The sequence below is a fragment of the Myotis myotis genome, unplaced genomic scaffold (assembly GCF_014108235.1).
Source record: "Myotis myotis isolate mMyoMyo1 unplaced genomic scaffold, mMyoMyo1.p scaffold_m19_p_9, whole genome shotgun sequence".
NCBI classification, from domain to species: domain Eukaryota; kingdom Metazoa; phylum Chordata; class Mammalia; order Chiroptera; family Vespertilionidae; genus Myotis; species Myotis myotis.
In genome coordinates, this window is record NW_023416401.1 from 686,161 (window position 1) to 713,834 (window position 27,674).

At 53.2% G+C, this 27,674-nt stretch overlaps 1 protein-coding gene across 4 annotated transcripts; it reads left to right on the forward strand.

The window, feature by feature from the left end:
• IMPACT (impact RWD domain protein) lies at positions 1 to 26,611 on the forward strand. 4 transcript variants are annotated; one of them, XM_036322871.1, is made up of 12 exons: positions 2 to 297; positions 4,363 to 4,491; positions 5,743 to 5,795; positions 7,406 to 7,468; positions 12,572 to 12,657; positions 16,456 to 16,578; positions 18,158 to 18,181; positions 19,279 to 19,376; positions 20,736 to 20,809; positions 22,574 to 22,664; positions 23,853 to 23,987; positions 24,825 to 26,611. In XM_036322871.1, the coding sequence occupies exons 2-12, from the start codon at positions 4,381 to 4,383 to the stop codon at positions 24,891 to 24,893; spliced, it is 927 nt and encodes a 308-aa protein (XP_036178764.1). In that variant the 5' UTR covers positions 2 to 297; positions 4,363 to 4,380; the 3' UTR covers positions 24,894 to 26,611. The 4 variants fall into 4 exon arrangements, with proteins under 4 accessions (XP_036178765.1, XP_036178764.1, XP_036178762.1 ...); XM_036322869.1 differs by having other exon boundaries at positions 3 to 301; XM_036322872.1 differs by lacking the exon at positions 23,853 to 23,987 and having other exon boundaries at positions 1 to 301.
• The last annotated feature ends 1,063 nt before the right edge of the window (positions 26,612 to 27,674 follow it).

Consider the following 27,674-nt stretch of genomic DNA (forward strand, 5'->3'; position numbering starts at 1 on the left):
GGGGCGGCCACGTGGGCAGCGGAGCGCGGGCGGCGGCTCCCGGAGACGCGGAGGGTCCCGCTCGCCGCTCGGGACGGACGGACGGACGGGCGCAGGGAGGGGAGGGAGGCGGCCAAAGACCCCGCGGGACCCCGACCACCGGGAAACGGCCCGCAACCCGGAAGCAGATGCGGCTGCGGTTCCGGTCGGGCCCCCGCACCGGCTCCGCGCTCCGCCCGCGCTTGCTCTGCGCCCCGGACCCGGACCCGGACCCGCGCTGTGGCCGATGGCGGAAGGGGACGCCGGCAGCGACCAGAGGCAGGTGAGCCGGAGCGCCCTCCCCCCGCCCCGGGCCCCGGTCCCTCCCAGCCTCCCCCGCGACCCGGCCGCCCGCGGTTCTGCGCCCCTTCCCGTCGCCGCTGGGTCACCTGGACGAGCCGCTGGTTTGGGCCCCGGGAGACGGACCGGACCATCCTGGCTCCCGGCCCCCCTCCCACCCCGCGCGGTGACTCCCGTCCTTCCCCGAACCCGGGGGCGGGGGGTGGGGGTTTTGGGGAGGTGTCTCCGAACCGGTTTTTTTAAATTAAATCTTTATTGTTCAGATTATTACAGTTCCTCTTTCCCCCCCACAACTCCCCTCCTCCCGGTTCCCGCCCCATCCTCCGCCCTCACTCCCCACCCACTGTCCTCATCCATAGGTGCACGATTTTTGTCCAGTCTCTTCCCGCATCTCCCACACCCCTTTCCCCCCCAGGAATAGTCAGTCCACTCCCTTTCTATGTCCCTGATTCTATTATAGTCACCAGTTCATTCTGTTCATCAGATTATTCACTTGATTTTCAGATTCACTTGTTGATAGATGGGTATTTGTTGTTCATAATTTGTATCTTTACCTTTTTCTTCCTCTTCCTCTTCTTAAAGGATACCTTTCAGCATTTCATATAATCCTGGTTTGGTGGTGATGAACTCCCTTAGCTTTTTCTTATCTGTGAAGCTCTTTATCTGACCTTCAATTCTGAATGATAGCTTTGCTGGATAAAGTAATCTTGGTTGTAGGTTCTTGGCATTCATCACTTTGAATATTCCTTGCCACTCCCTTCTGGCCTGCAAAGTTTCTGTTGAGAAATCAGCTGACAGTCGTATGGGTATTCCCTTGTAGGTAACTGAGTTTCTTTCTCTTGCTGCTTTTAAGATTCTCTCTTTGTCTTTTGCTCTTGGCATTTTAATGATGATGTGTCTTGGTGTGGTCCTCTTTGGATTCCTTTTGTTTGGGGTTCTCTGTGCTTCCTGGACTTGTAAGTCTATTTCTTTCACCAGGTGGGGGAAGTTTTCTGTCATTATTTCTTCAAATAGGTTTTCAATATCTTGCTCTCTCTCTTCTTCTGGCACCCCTATAATTCTGATGTTGGTACGCTTGAAGCTGTCCCAGAGGTTCCTTACACTATCTTCGTATTTTTGGATTCTTTCTGCTTTTTGCTTTTCTGGTTGGGTGTTTTTTGCTTCTTCGTATTTCAAATCTTTGACTTGATTCTTGCGATCCTCTAGTCCAGTGGTTCTCAACTTTCTGGCCCTTTAAATACAGTCCCTCATGTTGTGACCCAACCATAAAATTATTTTTGTTGCTACTTCATAACTGTCATGTTGCTACTGTGATGAATCGTAATGTAAATATCTGATATGCAGGATGGTCTTAGGCGACCCCTGTGAAAGGGTCGTTCGACTGCCAAAGGGGTCGCGACCCACAGGTTGAGAACCGCTGCTCTAGTCTGCTGTTGGGAGTCTGTATAATATTCTTTATTTCAGTCAGTGTATGCTTAATTTCTAGTTGGTCCTTTTTCATATCCTCCAGGGTCTCACTAGATTTATTGAGGTTCTCACTAAATTTATCGGTGGTTTCTAGAAAATTATTGAAAAACCTTATAACCGTGGTTTTGAACTCTATATCCAGTACTTTGCTTTCCTCCATTTCTGTCATTTGTGACCTGTTTCTTTGTCTCCGCATTTTTTTATGCTTCCCTGTGTTGATAGAGTGGCTTTCTGTGCTCGGTGTCCTATAGGACCCAGTGGCTCAGCCTCCCCAATTACCTGAGGTGGACACTCTTGGTGCACCCCCTTGTGGGCTCTGTGCACAGTATTGTTGTAGTTAAGCCTTGATTGTTGCTGGTATCACTAGGAGGAATTGACCTCCAGGCCGATTGGCAGTGAGAATCAGCTGTGTCTACCGTGGGAGAACTTCTGTGCTGGAGACACCCTTATGGGGCAGGACTTGCTTCAGTGGGGCTTTGGTGCTCACTGAGTCTGCCCCCTGAGTGTGTCCCTTATGGATCTGAGGAGTTGTAATCTGGATGGTCCCCCTCTGACCACTGGGTACACTGGCTCTTGGATCTAAGGAGGTGCTAATTTAGCCTCTGCCTGAGGCTACCCAGCAGGAGCTATGGAGAGATCTGCAGATTCCCCTTCCTTGTTTGGGGTTAGGAGGTGCCCAGATGAGGCCCAGCTGTGAAGCAATGCAAGCTGCTGTGGGGCCTTGGACCTTCTCTTGGAAGTTCTGGTTCTGTCTGGCCCAGCTGCAGTTCGTTAGGTAATTTTCAGATTGCCAAGGGCCGGGGCATTCATATGCAAAAGCCTCTTCGCACAGGTTGGGTGGGGCGGGGTCTCACGGAATCAACAGGGCGGAGCAAACAGCTATGGCTGATCCTCAGCCCTGCCCTAAGGGGCCCCGCATCTCAGTGTCCCGGTAATTGCTGCAAGCACCTCTGAGGGAAAGCCACCCTCGAGTTCCGAGTTCTGCCTGCTGCCAGACAGTCCAGTTTCTTCCCGTATGAGTCTGGGTCCCCAGAAACTCGCCCGGAACTGGAGTCAGGGCTGTCGGGACCTTTTGTCTCCCTCCTGATTGAAAAAGACAGCCACGTCCTCAGTTGCCAGCCCTTTCCACGTGCGCCTCTGTACCTCTGCACTTTACTTCCGCATCTCCTCTGAGTCTCAGTGTGCTTTTCTCTTTCCTTCTAGTTGTAGAATTTCCACTCGGCCAGCCTTCCTATGGTTCTGGGTGATGTCCGTTTTGCCCTTTAGTTGTATTGTTGAAGTGGTTGTGCATGGCAGCGATTTCCGGTGTTTACCTATGCTGCCATGTTGGTTCCTCCTCTGAACCGTTTTGATCCCTCCCCCCTCCTGCCCAGATCCAACCCGGGGAACGGAAAATGGCGGGAGGAGGCGAGCCCTGGGGGAAGGGCTCCCGCTGACCATGGGAAGGGCCCGGGTGCGGATTCACCCTCCCACCCGCGGGTGGGGGTGCACTTGGTTCCCAGGGTGGCCACTGCTTGGCGTGGAGCAGCCACGTGGCCCCTGACCCCCGACCCCTTAGGCCACCCCAAGGGGAAGGCTGACCAGCCAATAAGAATGGTCATCAGTGTCCACGCCCCACCCCCACCCCAACCCACACTCACACCCACACCCACATCCTCACCCCCACCCCCCCACCCACACCGTCACCCACCCCTACCCCCTCACCCCTCCACCCACCCCCACACCTCCACCCACACCCTCATCCACCCCCACACCCTCACCCACACCCTCACCCACCCCCACCCCCCACACCCTCACCAACACCCACCCCCCACTCACACCCACACCCCCACCCACACCCCCATCCACACCCTCACCCACACCTCCACCCACACCCCCCACCCACACACTCATCCACCCTCTCACCCACCCTCCTACCCACACCCACACCCACACCCCCCCTCATCCACACCCTCACCCACCCCCACACCCAAACCCACACCCTCACCCACACCCTCATCCACCCCCTCACCCACACCTCCACCCACACCCCCCACCCACACCCTCATCCACCCCCTCACCCACACCCTCATCCACCCCCTCACCCACCCTCCCACCCACACCCCCACCCACACCCTCATCCACACCTTCACCCACACCCTCATCCACACCCTCACCCACACCCTCATCCACCCCCTCACCCACCCTCCCACCCACACCCCCACCCACACCCTCATCCACACCTTCACCCACACCCTCATCCACACCCTCACCCACACCCTCATCCACCCCCTCACCCACCCTCCCACCCACACCCCCACCCACACCCTCATCCACCCCCTCACCCCCCCACACCCACACCCCCACCCACACCCTCATCCACACCCTCACCCACCCCCACACTCACACCCTCACCCACACCCTCACCCACACTCACACTGTTTTGTTTTTTTAAAAATATATTTTGTTTATTGTTGATCGTGTGACAGGCGTCAGGCTGGTCCCGTTGAAGGCAGATGTCTTACACACCAACCGGGGAGGCGGGGTTCCAGCCTTAGGGCGTTTGGTTTGTTAGCCCCCCTTCCCCACTTCTCGCAGAATGAGGAGATCGAGGCGATGGCGGCCATCTACGGCGAGGAGTGGTGTGTCATCGACGACGGCGCCAAGATCTTCTGTATCAGGATCAGCGACGACATAGACGACCCCAAGTGGACGCTCTGCCTGCAGGTACCCCTTCTTTTCCTCCCCCTCCCCCTCCTCCCCCTCATCCTCCCCCCCCCTCCCGCCCCTGCAGCCGCGCCATTGACTCCAGGACCCACTGCTGTCGGGTCCCCCAGTGATGCTGCTTGTGCAACTTCTTTGAATTGTCTTTTTGTTGTTGGGTTTTGCTAACCATCGATGATCTAAACCTGTGAGTCATCACATCTCAGCTCCTGCTAAAGTCGTGCTTTGATGGATGGTCCCAGCTTTCTCTCAGTTATCTAAGTCACGCGAGTGTCCTCCACGCGCCCTGCGCTGCGTGTCACGCCTCCTGCCCGTTTGGTGGGTGAGGAGTGGAGCTGGGAGAGAGCTGATGTTTAGGAGGAGGTTGGTGACTCGGCGGTTCCCAGCCTCGGCCCTCGTTTCTGTACCAACAGCCAGTGTGGTCAGGATAGATCAGCGAACGGATCGGCCTGGCTTCTGTCTTAGTGCTTGTCCTGTGATTGCTGCCTGTACGTAGCCACGTAAGAGATGCCAAGTTGAGTTTTGTCGGTACAGTGGGGCCTTGACTTATGAGTGTCCCGACTAACGAGTTTTTCGAGATATGAGCCGTCTCTCGGCTGATTTTTTTGCTTTGAATTGCGAGCTAAAATTCGGGTTACGAGCCAGCTTCAGATACCCCACCGCTAGTTGGCGCAGCGAATATCACAGCGAACGCCACAACATCGGCCCAGCATCACGTGTCTCACTCGTTCACTGTTGATTTGACATACGAGTAATTTGAGTTACGAGCTCCGTCACGGAACGAATTAAACTCGTAAGTCAAGGCCCCACTGTATTTGTTTTTGTAATAATACATTTTGCAAAGAGATCTCTGTGGTTCTCTAAGTGTTAGCTCATAATCTAATTAACAGGCTATAATAGCATTAAATATTCTTTTAGTATTTCTTCAGAAAAAATCTCCGGAACATGTTATAACGCCACTCCATTCACTTAGAGTTACAGTGTAACGACCCTATTTCAGTTTTTCTTTCCTTTCATCTTTATTTTCTAACGTTTGTTGCGTTTAAACTTTCTCTGCAAATAGTAAATTCCTTGTTAAAAATTCGGCCTCATCATTGGCGACGTCTTTAAAGTAGAAGCATGAACATGAGGCGGGAAGTCTCTCGAGACTTTGCCAAACAGTGTTCTGGTTTTGGAATCTGTCTGGCGACTGGCTTTAGAACGACACCCTTTTGAGCCATGACAGGTAAGCATTGTGTTTAAACTGCTCCGCAGGTGATGCTGCCGGACGGGTACCCGGGCACAGCGCCCCCCGTGTACCAGCTGAAGTAAGCTCTGTTTCTGTTTCTGGCTTTTTCAATTGTATCGTTTTTGCTTTAACGTCTCGGAAGTCAGCATAGTTTTATTTTACTTTAAACAGTTGCTTTGTTTGTTAGTTTATTTGTTCATTAGATTCCACCTATAAGTACAGTCACGTGGTGCCTGTCTTTCTCTGACTGTTTTATTCACTTAGGGTCATGCTCTCCAGTCCCTCCAAGGTAAGACATCCTTTTTGCGGCTGAGTAGTATTCCATCCTGTAAATGTAGCTCTGTTTTCTACATTAAATTTTTATAAAAATCATCCTTTCCAAGGATTGTGTGTACAAAGTATCTTATCAGAATGTATATAGAAATTAATGCCTTTTGGGCTTGGTATAGAGCATTTAAATAAATTTAATTACATAAGAACATGGTGACGTACGTCACTTACTGTTGTCCTAGAGATGGGGCAGGACCTTTAGACAAACTGGTATCTTGAAACCCCAACTGTAGAGCTCCTCCGGCCAAGCTCCGCCCCAGGTCCACCCGCAGGTCCTTGGCGTGCCTCGGCCTAGCCTGCCTCCAGGAATTACCCTAATGCCCCCAGGAATTACCCCTAATGCCTCCAGGAATTACTCTGGTGCGCCCAGGGCTCCTTTCCACCCTGCGTTGTTGAGGAACCAACCGCTTGGCGGCCAGAGCATAATCTGAGTTCCGTGAGCTGCTGACGTGCGTCACCTTGGCTTGACCTTGCCCCCTGACCTTCTAGGAAGTTTAAACCCTGGGAAAAGAATTGAATTGAATCTCAAGGACTCAATTTTTTTGTTAATCCTCACCTGAGGATGTTTTTCATTGATTTTAGGGAGAGTGGAAGAGAGAGGGAAAGTCAGAGAGAAACGTCGATGTGAGAGACACACATCGATGGGTTGCCTCCTGCATGTGCCCTGACCAGGGCCCGGCCTGGGGAGGAGCCTGCATCTGAGGTCCGTGCCCTTGACCAGAATCGAATGTGGGACCCTTCCGTCCGCAGACCGACGCTCTATCCACTGAACCACACCTGCTAGGGCCAATGACTAAATTTTTACCTACCGGGGGATTGCGTTTCGTATGAGTGTTTTGAAACCATAGCTCTAACATTTGCTGTTAATAATGGGCCTGTACTGTTAAGCTTCTTTATTTATTAAAAACGATAGATATAAGTATAGAATACTAGTAAACACTCGTGCCCTTTTCAGAAAACCTTAACATCTCTTACAGTCACGTGGCACCTGCCTGGTTTGTTACAGCTGTTCTGAGATGCCAGCTGGGGGGAGCTGGGGACCCGAGAGAGCGGCAGACCCCGGTGCGTGTTCTGCCCCTGGCGTAAATGCCGCGGTCTCGTGGTGTCCCCTGAGCTCACCGCCTTGTAAACCACATTTAATGGGATAACATTGGTGTTGGTTTCGTCGGGGTTTCCTGGGAAGACTAAACGAGTTAATGCCAAGGGAGCGTTTTTGAACTGTATTAACTTAAGACGACATTTTAATGAAAATAATTTTTGAAAGTGAAACAAAACTAATTGGTGAGGTAAGCCATAATTTACGTGTGAGATGTAAACATAAGCCTTGAGTAATCTCTGCTTTCTTTCCTTCCATCGTAGTGCTCCTTGGCTTAAGGGGCAAGAACGGGCAGATCTGTCGAACAGCCTGGAGGAGATCTACATGTAAGTGACGGCGAGTGAACCGCTTCCCTGAGTGACCGTGTGGCTCTTGTTGGAACTGAGATGTGGGGCCTTTTCGTGAGCGAGGAGGGTGGCTTGCAGAGTCCTGGCAGGTGCTTACATAACTTTAATGCACATTCAGTGTCAGGCTGTGTTGAATGAGACGCGTAACACCGGAATCCTAAGCATCATTATTTATTAAACTAGTCATTTTAATAGGAATTTTTTTGTATTATGCCGTAAGACTTAGGGCCTATTAAATATACTGTATTTTTTTGTTGTTGTTGTTAATTCTCACCCAAGGATATTTTTCCATTGATTTTTAGAGAGAATGGAAGGGAGAGGGAGAGGAGAGAGGAACATTGATGTGAGAGAGACACATCAATTGGTTGCCTCCTGCACGCACCCCAACCTGGGCCAGGGAACCTGCAACCGAGGTACGTGCCCTTGACTGGAATCGAACCCGGGACCCTTCAGTCTGCGGGCCAGCACTATCCACTGAGCAAGCTGGCTAGGGCTACTGTATTTTTTACTGTTCCATTCATTCAGCAAATAGCATGTGGCTGGCGTGTGCTAGTCCTGGATACACAGTTAGCAGAACTGGCCATGGCCCGTTCTCAGGGCGTCTAGAGTTTACTGGTGGGAGAAACATTACTTATGACATCGTAAAGTTAATGAGAAACTGCAGCTGTGACGCAGAGGACATGGGCGCGCAGCGCTGATGAGGCCTGTGAGGAGGCAGACCTGCTTGGGCGGGGGTGGGGGGGGGGGACTGACTAACGGCTGCGTCACGTGGGTGGAGGTTCTCCAGGGGAGGCCACGCGTGTGCAGCGGCTCCGTGTTACCGGCTTGCACATCTCCAGGCACAAGGTGATGGTGGCGTGAAGGGGAGAGAGGCAGGGAGAGGGGCCTGTGGGGGTCACCTGGGGGAGGCGGGCCCCGCATGGTCCGTGGGCCGAGTTACAGCTTGCTGCCCTCGTCCTGGTCCCAGGGCGGAGAAGGTCGGTGTGGGATGCAGGACAGGGTTTCCTGTTTCTGTGTGAGGCTGATTGGCAGGGAGCAAGCAGAGATGTGGGCCAGAGAAGATGCGATTGTGGTTTGGGTTAATCGGAGTAGGAGGCCCTCCATTGGGAGAACAGATGACGCTCAGTGGGAAGGTCGCTGTGTGTCTCAGGGCTGCCCTCCGGCAGCGGGAGCTCCCTCCCTGTGTGCGCCGGACCCGGCCAGGCCCTTTCCCTCCCAAATACTTAATGAAAAGTGTGTGCTGCGTTTCTTCCTGGTCCTCAGACTCACACTTGACTCCGGAAGGACGCAGCCTGGACATTCCGATAGGGGCGCCTCGCTTAGGGGTTCTGCTCCTCAGCATTCAAATGCCTGTCGTCTCCTCGGGGACACGGTTCCCTCCCCCACTGGCCACGCCCGCACTGGGGCCCTACACGCTTCCTCCTGCAGCCGTTGGCTCTGCCCATTTATCCTCCGTTAAAGTGGAGGAAGTCAGACGATGCAGATTGCCCACCAGGGGTGACGTCATTGCACTTCACTTTTCAGTTTTTACTCGGCCTCTGTAAGTTGGGGGGTGAACGCTCCCTCTTTCTGGAACATTTCCCACCCGTGGCTCCTGTCATGTCAGTCATATTCATCAGCTACACTCCTCTCCTCCCTGTGCACAGTGTCCTGCCTCTGCCTTCTCCACCCAGAAAGCACCCCTTTCCTCAGAGACACCCCACAGGGCACAGCTGCTGTCCCCTCGCGATGGACTGAGGCTTGGGCAGCATCAGGAAGACAAGGCCGTTGGTCCTCAGGATGGAACGTGGTCAGACGTGGTCGGACTGTCCTCCTTATGCAAAGCTCCTTGGCAGTGTTTTCACACGTTGGTCAAAATAGAAGGACGATTCGGTTTTTAAAAGTTCTGTGGGACAGCGTTTAACCATCGTTTTCCATAAAAGTCCCAGCAGGGGCAGCAAGCAGAAAGCATCGGTGTTTGGGAAATGAAGCATGAGATCAATGTATGAATATAGTATTGAACGTTCATGTTTTCATGATGCTCTAAAGATGGTAACTGTCTGCATTTCCTATTGATTTAGCACCATTTTGAATGCCAAGGCTGATTTTTGCCGGACGGGAAGATGGATTCTAGTTTAGGGAGGTAAGAAGTCAGACACTAGCAGGTCCTCGTAGCGTTGATCGATTAGTTCCGGCCTGCGGGCGCTCTATTAGGAGTTTGGAAATTGAAAAGAAGAGCCGCAGCCCACTGTTGTGACATAATCACGGAGAGGTCTGGCTCCAGAGCGGTGACAGCGTGTTAGAGGTGGTAGCAGCTCTCGCTCGCTCTGGGCACGCGGTGAGGCTGACGAGGAGGGTCCATGGCGACGGTGAGCTGTGTTTGCCAGGTAACAAGAGGGGCAGGCTCCCTGAGAGACAAGATGGCATCGGCTGCATCGTGCAGGCCTGGAGCCACCGGCGCCTCCAGTTCAGCAGTCCTTTCAGATGCAGGTGTAAACGAGGCAGGTGTGCGGGGAAGCGCCTGTGAGCTGGGGTGGGGGGGTGTGGAGTGAGCTGAGGCGGGGAGTGTGGTGTGAGCCGGGGGGGGGAGTGTGGAGTGAGCCGGGGGGGGGGGAGTGTGGTGTGAGCTGCGGGGGGAGTGTGGTGTGAGTTGGGGAGTGTGGTGTGAGTTGGGGAGTGTGGTGTGAGTTGGGGAGTGTGGTGTGAGTTGGGGAAGTGTGGAGTGAGATGGGGGAGTGTGGTGTGAGTTGGGGAAGTGTGGAGTGAGTTGGGGGGAGTGTGGTGGAGCTGCGGGGGGAGTGTAGGGTGAGTTGGGGGGGAGTGTGGTGTGAGTTGGGGGAGTGTGGTGTGAGTTGGGGGGGAGTGTGGTGTGAGCTGCGGGGGAGTGTGGTGTGAGCTGTGGGGGGAGTGTGGTGTGAGTTGGGGGAGTGTGGTGTGAGTTGGGGGCGTGTGGTGTGAGCTGTGGGGGGAGTGTGGTGTGAGCTGCGGGGGGAGTGTGGTGTGAGTTGGGGGGAGTGTGGTGTGAGTTGGGGGGAGTGTGGTGTGAGTTGGGGGGAGTGTGGTGTGAATTGGGGGGAGTGTGGTGTGAGCTGAAGGGAGTGTGGTGTGAGTTGGGGGGGAGTGTGGAGTGAGATGGGTGTCCCGGTGCGCAGGGTGGCGGTGGAGAGCAGTCGGTGACTCTGAGGGAGGTGGTGGGGGCCTTTAAGGGACAGGGATGCCCGTGGAAAAGAATGTCCCTTAAAGAAATACTGACGGCTATAAGCGAGGCTTTGGTAATTGCGTAGATGTTGATTGATTTGCTTATATGTTTCTTTAAATATTTTACATGTGGGTATTTTGAATATATGACAATAATTATTCTAATAAAACCAAAAGTAAATGACATTTAAAAATACTTACAACAGCCCTGGCCGGTGTGGCTCGGTTGGGTGGTGTCTATGCACCAAAAAGTTGCCGTTCGATTCCCGGTTGGGGCACCTGCCGGGCTTGGGGCTGGGTCCCTGGCAGGGGGCGTGCAGGAGGCAGCCTGTCCGTGTTTCAGTCTCACATGATGTTTCCCTCCCTCTCCCTCTCCCTTCCTTTCTCTTTAAAAACCAATTAAAAAGAAATACTTAGAACAGTTGGTGTTAAGAGAAAACGAAAGGGCTTGGATTTTTTAGGCAGTATTTGAATTGATGACGGTCTCTTTCAACAGCATTTCATTTAAAATCCAATGAGAGGGTATTTCAAACCCCGCAGCTCCTCGCTGGGACGGGCGTTGAGTGTGGGTCTGACCAGCTCGCTCTCTGTTCGGCTGGGAAGCGCTTTGTCCACTTTTCCTGTGGAGCTGCTTTCCCGCCAGTTCGCTTCACGAGGAAAAGCAGGCGTCTCGCTCTGGTTCTCATGGACCCTCGGGGCGGAGGAGCCAGCAGGACGAGGACACAGCTTCTGTTTGTTCTGATTGGTTCCTGATTCTGCCAGAGGCTTCCTGGCAAAAGTCTGAAAACCAAACCCTAGGGGATAGTTAGACGCTAAGAACAAGCTATTGTCACGAGAAAGCACAGATGCGCCCGGATAACAGAGCCACCGCCCCCCTCAGGCGTCCGCCCCTGGGGTGGCATGCTGGAGTCCAATGGCAGGAGTAACCTCCACTTGCCTCAGGAAACCGTTACGCTCATGACAGTGCCCTCCGCGGGCCTGGGGTGTCTTGCACACGCATTGGGCCTTCACTCTGTGCAGTTGCTATTCGCTGACCTGCTCGTGGACATGACCCTGACACACTTCTTCTCAGGGAGCCTGGGAGATGGACTAAGTGATCTGAGGCAGCCAGGCCATGTTTGGAACAAATGAACCACCTTGGGCAAGGGAGCATTTTGTCAAAAACAAAATCTATACATATAAAAGGCTAATGTGCAAAGTGTCCCCTGGGGAGTTCGGCTGGGAGACCGGGAATTCGATGGCTCACTATGGCGTGCGCTGACCACCATGGGGCAGTGTGGAATGAAGGGAGGCCCCGGCCAGCAGCTGGTAGGCCCCGGCCATCAGCCGGAAGGCCCCGATCGGCACTGATTGCCGGCCAGGCCTAGGGACCCTAGCCGTGCAGAATCTCGTGCACCAGGCCTCTAGTGTGAATATAAAACTGTCGCATCGATTTGCTGTTCAGGCCTGTGAATTGGCTCCCTGAGGGAGTTCTCGAATGCTTTCATCCTTGGTGGGAATCAGCATGACCAATGAGAAGCGCACCAAGGCGTGCTTTCAAATTGTTCAAAAAGTGTAGAAGGGCAAGCAGTGATCGGACAGTAATACTGAGAAATTAAATCGCATGCACATCTATCTCACTCTCCAGTGCAAGTTCATACATTTTCTTTCTCTTCTTTGGGTGCCACAGTTGTGCTTGTTTTAACTAAGAAATGTTAATTTTGGAGCCAGTGGGAATTTTTAATGTTGGTATAAACTGTATTAAATATTCATTCATAAATGTTACTAAAGCTCATGTCCTTATAAATTCCTCTGTAAAAGGCTTGGCTAGACGCGTGTAATTTCTTAGATTGTAAAGATGTCTATTTTTTTGAATTTGAGAAGGAAATGTTTTTAAATAACATTCTCCCCCTGAATTTTGTTCAGACAGAATATTGGTGAGAGCATTCTTTACCTGTGGGTGGAGAGAATAAGAGACGTCCTGATACAGAAGGCCCAGAGGGCAGAGCCAGGTAGGACGGAGAGACACTATCAGTGCGTGCTCCTTACCGCAGTTGCATCGCCACATGGATGTTCTCTTTGAGGCTTTTAATTACAGTCTGTATTCTGTTCTATGGTTTACATATAGTATGTGTTTTCTGGAAAGTTCATTTACTCATGTAATTATGGTTCTTTGGTTTAATATAGTCTTATAGAAATATAATTTTATGGTTAAATAAAATTTATGGATCAAAAAAAAAATCTCTTCTTTGATTATTGTTAAGGTAATATGTACCATGTAACATTCTTCATGAGTTATTAGACTATAAGCTAGACATTATGTTTATAGAAATGCTTATGGGAAAAAAACTGAAAAATATACTGACGGATAGTAAGGATATAAAAATTGACTTTGAAAATTGATTTTAAAAATTCAGTTGTAATTCACTTACCATATTATTCACCCTTTAAAACTGTGTAATTGGGTGGTTTTAGTATATTTCATGGTTGTGCGGCTCTGACCGCTCTCTGATTTCAGGACATTGGAACGCTCACATTCTGCTCTGTTGCCGCTATCCTCTTATTGGGCCATTCAGTCTGTGACAACATGGGCATTCCTCACCTTTCCTACTCGCTCTGCTAATCTTTGCTTCACTTTCCACAAAGACCTCGAGAGGACAGTAACGATTTAACCCGACTCTTATTTCCAAATAGAGTTTTATTGTTATCACTGATAGAATCGTTTTCAGTTTGGAAAAATAGGGATAAAAAACCCACGTTAGTTTATGACAGATGTTTTAGAAGGTCAGTATGGAGAACGAGTTACTCGGGCCTCCCTTGGCAAGGTCAGTACATACTGAAAGTCAGCAGTGTGCCTCTTTCCAGGGCATTTACTGTTTTCCTGCAGAAGCAAATGCCTTTACCGCTTCCTTTCAGCAGAGAAGTGAGTAGCGTGAGGCCATTGTGTCCGCTGAGGATCTTCTCTGACGTACTTCCCTTAATGCTTTCTGCTCCGTAAACGAATGCACAGCATTTCAGGGCATCGAAGGGAAAAGTCATCTAAAAACAAAGTGGACTGTGCCAGCCCCCATCCTAGAGGTGGGGGGGAGGGGAGTGCAGGAAAGGGGTGCCGCCCGTTAAAATGTGGGGCTCTAGAATTTTGGGATCACTCAACTCAGGAAACTTAAGAAATTATTGATCTTAAGGTGTTTCCCCTTTTCCACCTTATTCATAACGTAGTCGGCCACGCTTCAGATGTTAAAGCTGTTGCTGTGTTCTGTATTCTCGTGGTTTTCAGGCATTTTGTTTGGGACGTTTGACCAGGAGCTGTTTGTAGATCACGCTGGGGGCGGGTCCTGAGGGCTGGGCCAGGCGGGGGTCAGGGGGCTTTCCTGCCCGGCTGCCCCGTGACAAGGGGTGTGTTTTGATTTCAATGTTAATCTTCAGGAGAAACTTACTGTTTATTATTTCATATTGTTTTTTCTACTTTAGAAGCATTAAATTTTGAAATAATTGTATACAACTGTTAACAATTTTTTAAAATTTTGAGCTCATTTTAGACGCACAGGAAAATTGCAGAAACGATGCAAAGAGCATACCCCTCTCACCCTGCTCCCCCCACAACCTCAGACGCGACCTCATGCCGTTGTCCAGACCCGGAAGCTAACGGCCGAGGGTCCGCTAAGGAGCTGGCTCAGGTTTCACGGTTCTGACGCGATTGTCCTTCTGGCTCTTAGGGCCCCGACAGGACCCTGGTGCCTGTTTCCTCCTCTCTCCTGGCCTCTCAACGCTGCCTCCGTCTTCCTTTGACTTTTGTGACTTTTGATGACTTGACACTTTTGAAGAGAAGCGATTGCCTGTTTTCTAGAATGTTCCTCAACTTGGGTTTGTTTGTTACTTTCCCGATTGGAGTGGGATCGGGCACTCGGGCAGTCGTGCCACAGGAGTGACCCGGCGTCCTTCACAGCACGTCGTATCGAGGGGCTCATGGCATCGGCGTGCTTATTGTTGGTGATCTTGACCTTGACCCCTTGCCAGAGGTCAGCACTGCAGAGTCCCTGCTTTAGTCAAGGTTCTCTGGAGACAGAACCGATAGGAGGGGTGTGTGTGTGTGTGTGTGTGTGCGTCTGCGTGTACGTGTGTGTGTGCACACGTGTGTGAATGTGAGTGTGTGCGTGCGTGTGTGCGTGTGAGTGAGCGTGCGTGTGTGCGCACACGTGTGTGAGTGTGAGTGCGTGTGAGTGTGTGTGTGAGTGTGTGTGCGTGTGTGTGTGTGCGTGTGCGTGTGTGTGTGTGTGTGTGCGTGTGTGTGTTTAAAAACAAGAGCGAGAGAAGGAGAAAGAGGTGCAGAGAGAGGGAGGGGGGGGGAGAGGTTTATTTTAAGGACCTGGCTCACCATTCTGGAGCCTGGCAAGTCCCAGACCCGCAGGGCAGGCTGGGCCCAGGCAGGACTTGGCGCGGCAGCTCGTCTGCAGGGGCCGCCCGGAGCTCCCTGTGCCGGCTGGTCCCCCCCCCCCCCCCCCCCCCCCCCCCGGCGAGGACCTGAGCTGGAGGAGGCGGCTCACTGTCGGGCACGTCTGCTTCCTGAGCGTCTGCTCGGAGTGAGGATTCCTCCCGGACAGGCCTCCACAGGAGCAGCTAGAACAGAGCTTGACCAGGTTCCGGGGCCTGTGGCCGAGCCAGCGGGCGTGAAACTTACCATCGAGCCCATGGGAGGGACGCTGTGGAGATGGGGTGTCCGTCCCCCTCCAACGCCCCTCGTGGTGTGAGCGCTCACGGGGTGTCTGTCAGCAGCACTGATGGCAGCTGGCAAGCGTTTTCCTGCTGCGGGTGGACCCCGTCCTCCTGCCTTCGTCCCTCGGGACCCTCTGAGGAGGGCGGTCTCCTCCGTGTGTTCCTCTGATTTCTGTCACTGCAGCCGCGTGTCCCTGTGGCCGCGTGTCCCTGCAGCCGCGTGTCCCTGCGGCCCGCGTGTCCCTGCAGCCGCGTGTCCCTGCAGTCGCGTGTCCCTGCGGCCCGCGTGTCCCTGCGGTCCACGTGTCCCTGCGGCCGTGTGTCCCCGCGACCCGCGTATCCCTGCAGCCGTGTGTCCCCGCGACCCGCGTGTCCCTGCAGCCGTGTGTCCCCGCGACCCGCGTATCCCTGCAGCCGTGTGTCCCCGCGACCCGCGTGTCCCTGCAGCCATGTGTCCCCGCGACCTGCGTATCCCTGCAGCCGTGTGTCCCTGCAGCTGTGTGTCCCTGCGGCCCACGTGTCCCTGCGGCCGTGTGTCCCCGCGACCCGCGTATCCCTGCAGCCGTGTGTCCCCGCGACCCGCGTGTCCCTGCAGCCCGCGTGTCCCTGCAGCCGCGTGTCCCTGCAGCCCGCGTGTCCCTGCAGCTGTGTGTCCCCGCGGTCCACGTGTCCCTGCGGCCGTGTGTCCCCGCGACCCGCGTGTCCCTGCAGCCCGCGTGTCCCTGCAGCCGTGTGTCCCTGCGGCCCGCGTGTCCCTGCAGCCGTGTGTCCCTGCGGCCGCGTGTCCCTGCAGCCGGGGCTAAGCTCTCACGCTGCCATTGCTGTTGCTGACGGTCCCGGGGGCGGGTCCCGTGCGCCTTGGAGAAGCTCGCGTGTCTCTGAGCAGCTTAAACCTCTGGAATCACAGACGACCCCACGGCCCCTGGTGTCCTAGGCCCGGCCCTGGGATCAGCGACTGGCTGAGGCCTGATTCCTTCCCCTGAAGGACGTGCTCAGAGCCCACGAGGCAGTTTTTAAGTGTCATTTCTGACTTCCTTGTAGAGCACTCGCGTGTCTCCTGTCCCACGGGCATCACTCGCGTGTCTCCTGTCCCGCAGGCCCAGAGGTGAAGAAGAAGACGGAGGAGGAAGATGTGGAGAGTGAAGACGATGTCCTTGTGGCGTTCCAGCCCGAGACTCCGGGGCGAGCGCTGGGCTTCGACGTCGGTGAGAGTCAGACAGGTACGAGGCGCTGACGAGCTGTGTCTCCAGCCCAGTGACGGCGGACCTCTGAGCTCGGCGTGCCAGCATTTTGAAAAACCCTAACTTAACTCTGGTGCCATGTCACATACAGAAATTTTTTGATATTTGCAAACATAATGAAACAAAGACTTATAATTTTGATATTTATTTTATATATTTAAATGCCATTCAACAAAGAAAAATCAACCAAAAAAATGAGTTCACGTGTCACCTCTGACACGCGTGTCATAGGCTCGCCATCACTGCTCTAGACGGTGGACGGTGATACTGGGAGTGGTTTGGGGGACGGGCAGACGTGTAGTGAGCCCTCACGTGTTGGGGAGTAGTTATCAATAAGCAGGGAAATGCGGTCGTGTCTTTCCTGCCTGCTGGTCGTCTGGTGTTGGCTGGGCCTGTCAGGTAGGGAGGAAGAAAGTAGAAAATTCTTTTCTCTTCTCTAGAGTTTGTATCGTGATGGGAGATGGGAACTAAGGAAAGCTGTGTTTTTAATTCACGTTTCAATTCACACACGTTTTTCTGCTTTGAAGTTCTCAGCGGCCTCCTGCCATCTCAGCGTTACATTTTGGTAAAACTCACAGAGTAAATGTCCTCATTGGAAGCGCAGCCACTGAATGAAGCCTAAATGCCTTTAAGGTTATAGCTTCTGCGTAACCAAATTTCTCCATAATCTAGTATGAAAGGAGAATCAGCTGTATGTTAACATCAGAAAGCATGTTCCCTTTCAGTACTTTAAGATATATTTGTACTGATTTCAGAGGGGAAGGGAGAGGGAGAAAGAGAGAGAAACATCAATGATGAGAGAGAACCACGGATTGGTTGCCTCCTGCACACCCCACACTGGGGATGGAGCCTGCAACCTGGCATGTGCCCCGACCGGGAATCGAACCGTGACCTCCTGGTTCATAGGTCGACCCTCACCCACTGAGCCACACAGGCCGGGCCCTTTTAGTATTTTACATTTTTGAGCGAATGGTCCATTTCCTCAATCCCTTATAGAAGCTCGATTGGCCAAAGGGAGCACCATTCTCCGAAGGCCAGGTGTCCTGTGCCCTCACACCGCGGCCTCGAACCCGTACCGGGAGCGTCTCAGGTTCTCCCGATGCCTTGGGACCGGTAGGGACGGAGAGGAAGGGAGAGGGGAGGGCCCAGGACTCCCCCGGCTCCAACCTGCGTGGCTCCTGCTTCGTTCAGTCACGTCTTCGTGGCATCAGGTTTCCTTTGGGAAACAGGACCCCCCATGAGAAGAGTGACAGTCGCAGGCACAGCGCACGGCAGCCGGTGCACAGGGACCCGGTGCTGCGCTAGGACAGGCCGCCCTCCACCGGACGGGACGTCGGCGGCAGAGCAGCCGGGGAAGCTGGTCTGTGCTCGTCCGGCCACGACCAGCGCGGTGGATTTCGGGGCTGTTTACAGCCGCCCAGAAACACGTTCACAGGTGTTAGCTGAAGCAGTTCACCGACTGCCAGGCAAACTGACTTGGTGAGATTCAACCAAGTGGCTAGAAGCGGGGACACATTTCAATTCTTCTTTCCCGAATAACTTTCCGTCCTAAATGCAGCCGGCACAGCAGCCGGGGCGGCTGGTAAGTCTCTCTCTCTTATTGAATGTATTGGGGTGACATTGGTTAATAACATTGTGTGGGTTTTAGGGGTACAGTTCTGTGACTGAGCGTCATCTCTATGTTGTATGGTGTGTTCTCCACCCCCAGTCAAGTCTCCTCCCATCACCATTGTCCCCCTTCGCCCTCTCCTGCCCCCTTCCCCCCGGTTCTCATCAGACGGGGGGCAGGTTAGTGGCTCTTAAACTTGTTTAAGAGTCAGAGTAGCTGGAAATGATGACACCCCCTGGAACACCAGTTTGGCATGTTATTGATATACTAGAGGCCCTCCCGCAGGGTCCCTTCACCTGGCCGGCGATCGTGGCCATCAGGGCTCTCACCCAGTCCTGATTGGGGCCGATTGGGGTCGGTGGCCGGGGAGGGACCGCGGGAGGGACTGCAGGTCGGCTCCAGGGTGTGTCCAGCCCCATCTCGCTCAGTCCCGATCAGCCAGACCCCAGCAGCAAGCTAACCTACCGGTCAGAGTATCTGTCCCCTGGTGGTCAGTGCACGTTACAGCGACCAGTTGGTCAACTACTCGGTCAGACACTTAGCATATTAGGCTTTTATAGCTATAGATTTAATTGAACGCTATGAAGTAGGAACAGTTTTATTAGCAGAAGACATTCCGTTATAGCTGTAAAACAGTGTCATAGGTTTCCCAGCCAGTGTCATTGTCCACCAACAATAGAATGGATGAATGCGTTACGGTGTATTAGCAGCTGTCAGTGTTTTTGGTCTCAAGACCCTTTTAAACTCTTAAAAAGTAGTGGTGTCAACTTGTGCTGCTGCCACAGTCTGGCGTTGGAGCCCCGGCCCCCACTCTCACTGGTGACCTCTGGGTTCGATTCCCGCAGGTGAAGGTCACCAGACAGGTGGGTTTATATGCAATATATTGGGAGCCTTTTTACTTAACGTTGTAACTGAATTTAATGGGCAGCTGTGAATTGCTGTTGGGGTTGATTTGCCATACAACGTACATTTCTTTCCCAACTCTCCCCTCCACCCACACCATTGCCACTGTTTTAGGTTTTGAATGTATGAATTTAAAAATAAAAGTAACCTCCTTCCTTAACTTACAGAAATGGAAGAGCTGCCGCCGATCGACCACGGCGTCCCCATCACCGACCGACGGAGCACCTTCCAGGCGCACCTGGCTCCCGTCGTCTGCCCCAAGCAGGTGGGCTGCTCGCGCCCTGGGGGAGGCGGGGGGGACGCTGTTTCACCAGCGCAATCCCAGCGAATGGGTTTGCAGCCACACCCTTGCTTTTACTGTTGTTGTTTTCACGTAAGAGAAGCGATTCGCTCACCGTCCCGCCCCCCGTGCTGAGAATCTGGGGGAGGCGTTCGGTGTCCTCTGTCACTCTTTTAAATTGTATCTAAACGCTGCCTGGGGCTGACCCTTGTAATGGGTTTTCAAACAAACACCCATGTGGTGCTGCAGAAATTACTACGTTTCATAGTGGAAAAGAATTACGTGAGCCCTGCCCAGGGCTCCCCTGGTTGGAGCCTCATCCTGTGCACCAGGGGTTGTGGGTTTGATTCCGGTCCAGGCCCCTGTGGGACAGCCCTCCAGCCTGCGGAGCCTCGCCAGCCAGGCCCGAACCTTCCTCTTCGATGCCTCTGCTGGGGCTGCGGGTGAAACACGTTGGGATTCAGATCAACATTACTACACGGGACCCACTCACACTGAGGCTTTGTGTGATTGACCTGAAGTTGCGATTGAACTGAGCGTCTTTATTTTCATTTGCCAACCTGGCCCCTCCGCACACACCGTGTCCTGCGAGCGGGCGGCTCCTTCCTGCCCCTCTTCCCTTTGGACACAGAAATGACCACGTCTCTCAAGTCTCGCTCACGTCACTCCCCGTGGCCGTGCAGGAGCCCCAGAGAGCGTCCTGGTTTCTAGACTGTGGGACACACCATTACGGTGCATCTGTCATCCCAGATGCGTAAATTCGGTAAACTTTTAGAGCTCGTTTTTTGAAATTCTCGTATTTACATGTAGAATTCTCTACACGGGGAAACATGTCCCTGTTTAAGTATGAGGCATGGTGAGTGCTCAAGTATTTTTCTGAGAATTGGTGTTTAGAAACTGGGTCTGTCATGTTTATTCCGTCGTGAGCACCGGTCTCTGCCCTGAATGAGGAGGAAACTTGGAAGTGGCCTTCTCGGCTGTAGAAGATTCTTTTTTTAAAAAATATATATATTTTATTGGTTTTTTACAGAGAGAAAGGGAGAGGGATAGTTAGAAACATCGATGAGAGAGAAACATCTACCAGCTGCCTCCTGCACACCCCCTACTGGGGATGTGCCCGCAACCAAGGTACATGCCATTGACCGGAATCAAACCTGGGACCCTTCAGTTCGCAGGCCGACGCTCTATCCACTGAGCCAAACTGGCTAGGGCTGTAGAAGATTCTTTACGTAACTTCTATGCCACCCGCAGGGCTTACATCAGCTTTAAGATGTTTCCTAGTGTTTGTTTATAGAGAGAGTGAAATGTGCACATTTGTTTATTCATGTCACTGCTGTTTTTAAGGTGAAAATGGTTCTTGCCAAATTATATGAGAACAAGAAAATCGCTAGCGCCACCCACAACATCTACGCATACCGGTGAGTGAGCACGCCTCCAGGAGCATGTGGTTCGTAAAGACGGGAGAAACGTGCATGACTGTAAACAATAATAACTATCATATATTCTTCCCATTACAAAAGCAATCATTTGTAGAATATTCAGAAACTGCAGAAAAGAAAAAAAATCAGAGGGGAAATCAGTTATTTTCTACCATTAAATGCAACCAATAGTACGTGATACATTTTCTGTCCTTTCTGTGCAAAGTTTATCTTTTTAATGCTTTGCCCTAGTACCACATTTTTTTCTTAATGTACAAAAACAAATTTCCATGTTGTTTACATTGCTTTGTGAACATTATTTTAATGTTTGACTAATAGTTGTCTGAGGTTGCAAACTACATTTTATTTAACTGTTTCCTGTTGGTTTTAGTTTTTCCTGTTTCTTTCTTTTTTTAAAAAATATATATTTTATTGGCTTTTTACAGAGAGGAAGGGAGAGGGATAGAGTTAGAAACATCGATAAGAGAGAAACATCGATCAGCTGCCTCCTGCACACCCCCCACTGGGGATATGCCCGCAACCAAGGTACATGCCCTTGACCAGAATCGAACCTGGGACCCTTCAGTCCGTAGGCCGATGCTCTATCCACTGAGCCAAACCGGTTAGGGCAGTTTTTCCTGTTTTATTATCTATTCTATATAATAAAAGAGAAACATCCAAATTAACCATCCCTCTGCTATGCCCATAAGCCATGACCACCAGCCAATCAGGAGTGAGTATGCAAATTAACCCAACTAAGATGGCAGCAGCCAGGGAGCTGGAGCGAGCAGGAGGCTTGGGTTGCCCCCGGCGATGGAGGAAGCCAAGCTTCCCACCTGCCCTGGCTGGCCCTGGGCTCCGCTCAAGACTACAAAGTTTCAATTATAGAAGATAAATAAATCCCAGAAAAAAGAAAAAAAGGAGAGGCTGGGAGCTTGGGTCGCTGGGGGGCGTGGCCATCCCGAAAACGGCCATCAGCCCCTCACCCAGGCTGGCCAGGCACCCCAGCAGGACTCCCCCACCCTGAAGGGGCTGTGGGCAGCCTGAAAATGGCCCTCAGCCCCTCACCCAGGCTGACCACACCCCCATGGGGTGAGGGTCCCTGCTAGGGGACTTGGCCAGCTTGCCAACAGCCATCAGCCCCTCACCCAGGCTGACCAGGCACCCTAGCAGGACCCCCCACCCTGAAGGGGCTGTGGCCAGCCTGAAAATGGCCCTCAGCCCCTCACCCAGGCTTGCCAGGCACCCCAATGGAACCCCCACCCTGATCCAGGACACCCTTCAGGGCAAACCAGCTGGCCCTCACCTGTGCACCAGGCCTCTATCCTAAATAATAAAAGGGTAATATGCAAACTGACCCTAACAGCAGAACGATTGGGAATGACTGGTCATTATGACACACACTGACCACCAGGGGGCAGACGCTCAATGCAGGAGCTGCCCCCTAGTGGTCAGTGTCCTCCCACAGCTAACCTTCTGCCGTCAGCTAACCTCCCGCGGTCCCTCCCCCCAACTGGCCAGCCCTGATCAGCCCCGATCGCCAGCCAAGCCAAGGGACCCCACCCGTGCACGAATCCGTGCACTTGGCCTCTAGTTATAGAGAAGAGCCGTGAACGTACCAGATGGTGAATGATAGTGAACACACACCTAGTGTAGTTCAAGAAGGGTTTTCAGAAACAGATATGCTGGTTTTGGAAGTAAATTGCAACTCATACGAAGTGTTTTGAGGTTTTGAGGTGTGAGCGCTGTTGTGTGTGTTTCTAGAATATTCTGTGAGGACAAGCAGACCTTCCTGCAGGACTACGATGACGACGGGGAGACGGCGGCCGGCGGGCGCCTGCTGCACCTCATGGAGGTGGGTCCGTAGTTCCTGACCCCGTCCGGGGCCTGAGCTCCCCAGCAGCACAGGGCTCCCTCCCGTGAGGGACCAGCTCTCGGGCGCTCTGAGCGGGCGTGCGGGCTCATTAGGAGTTCATTTCTGAACGGTGACGAGAAGATGCCACCCCTGGGGGCGGGCAGAAGGCACAGGGCTAGTCCAGGCCTCGCGCTCCCAGCCCTTTCCTCGCGGCCACGGGAGATTGTCTGCAGGTGGGGGACCTTCTAGTTTTGTTTTCTGACACTTTCCTCCCTTTATTTTCATGTTCTGTCTGTGAAATTCCTGGAAGTTGGTTATCGGAGCTTCTGAATGGATCCAGGATCTTTCTTTCCTTATGAAGTTGTCCATCTCGTTGCCTGGTGTTCCGAGACATGTTCTTGATGGTCTCCTAACATTTGTTTTAGCAACCATGCATTTAATCACATAATTATAACAGTTCCCCTCTGCTTTTCCTGTTTCCTGTTTTTCCTTTTTGGGGTGTGCTGTCTGGTTCCGTGGATGCAGTATCTCCTACCATTTCCTGCGTCTGCAGATTCATGTTTGGTTTTCGGAGACGTCCTCACAGGTGGTTGCTGGTCCGTTCGGCTGCTTATCTTGCGCTTTCCCGTTGGTGCGGCTGGACCCCCCGTCCGTCTGTGATCGCCGACGGCCCGTTCTGAGGGGCTGTTCTCTCCCCAGGTGGTTGCGGCAGTGTCTTCCGCTCTTGTGTGAGGTTTGCTCACGCCCTGGAGGGGACTCTGCGTGGTCAGGCCTGCAGGCCAGTGGGCCTCGCCTTAGGGCGCGTTGGGCACACGTCAGGCCGAGGAAGACGTGTGGGCAGCGCCAGCGAGGCCTCCGCAGCCCGTGCCCTCTGGCCTCTGTTTAGAAGCAGGTCCGTGTGGCCCTGGGTGAAGGCCCCAGACAGCTGTTCTGGTTGAAGTCGCCGAGAACTGGGACTCCCCTGCCGGTCTCCCCTGCACGCCCGGGGCCAGCGTTTGCAAGTTGAAGGCCGTGGAGCAGGCGTTCCTTTTCCAAACCCCCTCCTGTCTGTCCCTTCCTGTCCCCTGGGCCGGCCGTCTCACTCGCCCCCTCAGTGCGTCCGCCGTGGGCGTCGGGGGCGCTTCTGCGCAGGGTCAGGGCCGCGGGGCTCACGCCGCACCCTCTCTTGTCCGGTCTGCCGAGACGCAGGTCCTGAACGTGCGGAACGTGCTGGTGGTGGTGTCGCGCTGGTACGGCGGCGTCCTGCTGGGGCCCGACCGCTTCAAGCACATCAACAACTGCGCCCGGAGCATCCTCGTGGAGAGGAGCTACGCGGGCTCGCCGGTGAGCGCCCCCCCCCCCCCCCGCCGCTGCCGGGGCCGCCACCGCCAGAGGACGTGCCCGGGCGGGACAGGCCCCAGGCAGAACCCGGTGGGGCCAGTGCAGACCGTGGGCGGCGACTTCCCTCCTGGACCCGCAGGTCAGACGCTCCTGGAGTTTACGGGGCCTCAGTCCGGTGGCTTCCACCCCCGAGGCTGGGCTGAGCCGTGTGTGACCTGGGTCCTCAGACGGCCACGGAACCCACATTCCTGTCACGGCTGCAGCTGCTCTCCCGGGCAGGCCTTGCGGGCCTCCTCCCTTGACGTTTGGAGGGTTTTTGTTTCATATTTTGTAACTACGTTCATTTCTATTGTTTTTAATCTCAGCTGCTTTACTTTAAAAAGCGGACACTGGAGCCCGGCCGCTGGCTCCGTGGTTGAGCGTCGACCCAGCACCAGGAGGTTCTGGTTCGATTCCCGGGTCGGGGCACAGGCCCGGGTTCCGGCTCCACCCCCAGCAGGGGGCGTGCAGGAGGCGGCCGATCGATGTTTCTATCCCCCTCTCTTCCTCTCTCTCTAAAATCAATAACATTTTTTTAAAGAAGTGGACAATAGAATAATATTAAGATTATTTAAACATAAATCTCTTAGGTAAATGAGTGTTTTCCTTGATTATTCTTGATTATTTTGTAAATGTATACGTAGAGGGTAAACAGAAGTGCCGTGTAAAACAGAAGATGGTTCATATGGAAGTAGCTATACTTCCACTGTTGTACAGACTCTAGGGATTAGGTTTAAGGCTCCTAAGCCAGTAGCTTCGTGTACGTGGGGGGAGACTACATTGATTTTATCTCTTTTCCAGGAGGAATCATCGAAGGCTTTGGGAAAGAACAAAAAAGTGAGAAAGGACAAGAAGAGGAGTGAACATTAACAGCCGATACGACTTAGCGGTCAGCTTACCTGTAATCAGACGCAGGCTCCTCACCCATCAGACGTCTGTGCAGGGAGGGGCCCTGCAGCCCCGCAGCCATTCATCACGACACCAGCGTCATCTCCTCCCCTCGGTCATGTCATCCGCCAGCACCAGACCCTGTGAGCACCGTGCACGTGGCTTCGGCTGCGGACGACGCGCTGGAGCTTCACCACCACTTCGCCCGCGAGGGAGGCAGCAGCTGCCGGGGCGGCGCCTGGACGGTCGCCTGGACGGGCGCCTGGACGGTCGCCTCGGCCGCGTCAAGTGCCTTTGTCGGTGGGAGCGCGGTCTCGGGAGGAGCGGCCGCGCCTGCTTCTCGTCGGGACGCGTTTTGCTGAGGGACACGCCTCGCGCTGCTCTTCCGCTCGGAGAGGACTCGCTGAGGACGGACCTGGGAGCCCCCTCCTGTGGTTTCCGTCCTCAGCGTGTCGCCCCTGCGGGTGGACGAGGCGGGCGCGGGCCTGTCCCCGGCCGCCAGGTGCTGGCGCGACTGTCACACCTGTGCTGGCAGGAGTGTGTGCCTCCGTCCCTGTTGGTGACTGAATTTCAGAAAGCGGTTTTCTCGCCTCTGCCTTTTGGTTTCGTCCTCATGATGGGAAGCGGTGCACATGGTGCCAGGAGCTCCTCCCGCCCCGAGATGTGTCCGTTCTGCTTCTTCAGCCGGAAGTCCCTTTCCTGTGACCCCCACTGGGGAACGAGGGCTGTGCTGGGCGCGAGGCTGGGGCTGACGAGGAGAGAGGACGGGAGAGGGAGAGGGAGCAACATCAGTGATGAGACAGAACCATGGATCGGCCGCCTCCTGCACGCCCCCCACTGGGGATGGAGTGTGCAACCCAGGCACATGCCCTTGACTGGAATCGAACCTGGGACCCTTCAGTCTGCAGGCCGACGCTCTCTCCACTGAGCCACACCAGCCAGGGCCCTTACTTGGTGTTTTTAATAAGAATAGCTTTCTGCTAGGATGGATTCTGAGAAATGAGATCTGAATTATATTTGTTGTACGTGTTTAATGTTGCCAGTTATCAATTGTCATCAGAGGGCGACATATATGTATTTAGGTAGAACACATCAAGTTCCATGAAAAATTCAGTATGTCCTATATTAACTTAAAAAAATTGAAGTTAAAAACTACCAGTTAGCATGAAGGTAATTTCACAATTTTGGCACATCAGGCCTGTGGTAGGGGCCATAAATCGGCATCGGAATTTGGTGCTGCAGAGAAGTAACTGCGAGTCCATTGCTCTGTGCCACCAGATTGAATTTCTTTCTTGCTGATTTAGCTAATATTTCCTTAGGTCTTTTAGAAAACCTTTATTTCTGGGATCTCATTTTTCTTTAAAAGCAATCTTATTTTTGCTTCTTTCTACAGAATTATGAACCACATTTTCCTGACTAAGGCACCTCATTTCCTTGCCCCAGGCAGCTAGTTAATGAGAATCTCAGAGTCTCCGATTCTGGTCCTGAGTTATTTCACTGACTATGTGTATGGACCCCTCTCCAGTAATCGTATCTGTTTTTCTCTATTTAAAAGTTTATCTTGAGTCCAGGCCGGTGTAGTTCAGTGGGTAGAGCGGCGGCCTGCGGACCGAAGGGCCCCGGGTTCGATTCCATCAAGGGCACATGCCCGGGTTGCAGGCTCGGTCCAACGTGCAGGAGGCAGCCGATCAATGATTTCCTCTCTTCATTGATGTTTCTCTCCCTCTTCCTCCTCTGCCTCTCTGAAATAAATAAGAATATATTTTAAAAAATTTATCTCGAGTCTAGGCCAGTTTGGGTCAGTGGTCCTCGCACCGAAGGGTCAAGGGTTCGATTCCCAGTCAAGGGCACGTACCCGAGTTGTAGGTTCAGTCCCCACCCAGTATTGGGGCTCGTGCAGGAAACAACTGATCGATCGATGTATCTCTCACATCCATGTTTCTCTCTCTCTCCCTCCTCCCCTCCCTTCCATTCTCTCTGAAAACCAATGGGAAAAATATCCTCGGGTGAGGATTAACAAAAAACATTTATCGCAATTAGGTTTTCAAATTCTCCAAGTCATTTTCTCTAGCCAGTCTGTGCGGCGGCGTATTTCATGGCACGTTGTACTAGTTGCACGTATTCCCCTCGGGCCAGAGAGTAGGAGCAGGTGGCACCTGCATTTTAAATGGGAACCAACGACTGTGGTTTGGAGGCGTGGACCACGAAACAGCCGGCGTGCAGAGAAGTGATCAAAGTGCTCACAGCGGGAAGAAGGGCAGGAGGCAGGGCTGAGTGTGGTGGGGGGGGTGCTCACAGCGGGAGAAGGGCAGGAGGCAGGGCTGAGTGTGGTGGGGGGGTGCTCACAGCGGGAAGAAGGGCAGGAGGCAGGGCTGAGTGTGGTGGGGGGGTGCTCACAGCGGGAAGAAGGGCAGGAGGCAGGGCTGAGTGTGGGGGGCGGGGGGGCACTCCTGGTGCAGCTGTGTAGTCCCGTCCACTCCACGGTCTGGAGACAGCATTCGTCGCATTTGGTACGCGCATCTTCTATTTTTCCCTCTGCGTGATTTTGTACATATGCTATTTTTCTTTCCATAAAAATGGTATTAAACTGTACATACTGTTTTGTATCTGGATATTTCATATAGAAGTATATTGTTAACATTTTCCCATTTCAATAAATACTATTCTACGGCTTAGTTTCTCATGGCTGCGTCCTGCTCTGCCTTCTGGGTTGTATCGTCAGTACTGGCTGGTCACTGCTGGCTTCTGATTGCTGCGTTCCCG

What these genes read in the sequence shown, in the direction of transcription:
- IMPACT (XM_036322869.1), top strand. Translation starts at nt 266, where the DNA reads ATGGCGGAAGGGGACGCCGGCAGCGACCAGAGGCAG. An exon ending in CCCCCCGTGTACCAGCTGAA is followed by an intron (nt 5,796 to 7,405) that starts GTAAGCTCTGTT and finishes CTTCCATCGTAG; the next exon opens with TGCTCCTTGGCTTAAGGGGC. An exon ending in AGCCTGGAGGAGATCTACAT is followed by an intron (nt 7,469 to 12,571) that starts GTAAGTGACGGC and finishes AATTTTGTTCAG; the next exon opens with ACAGAATATTGGTGAGAGCA.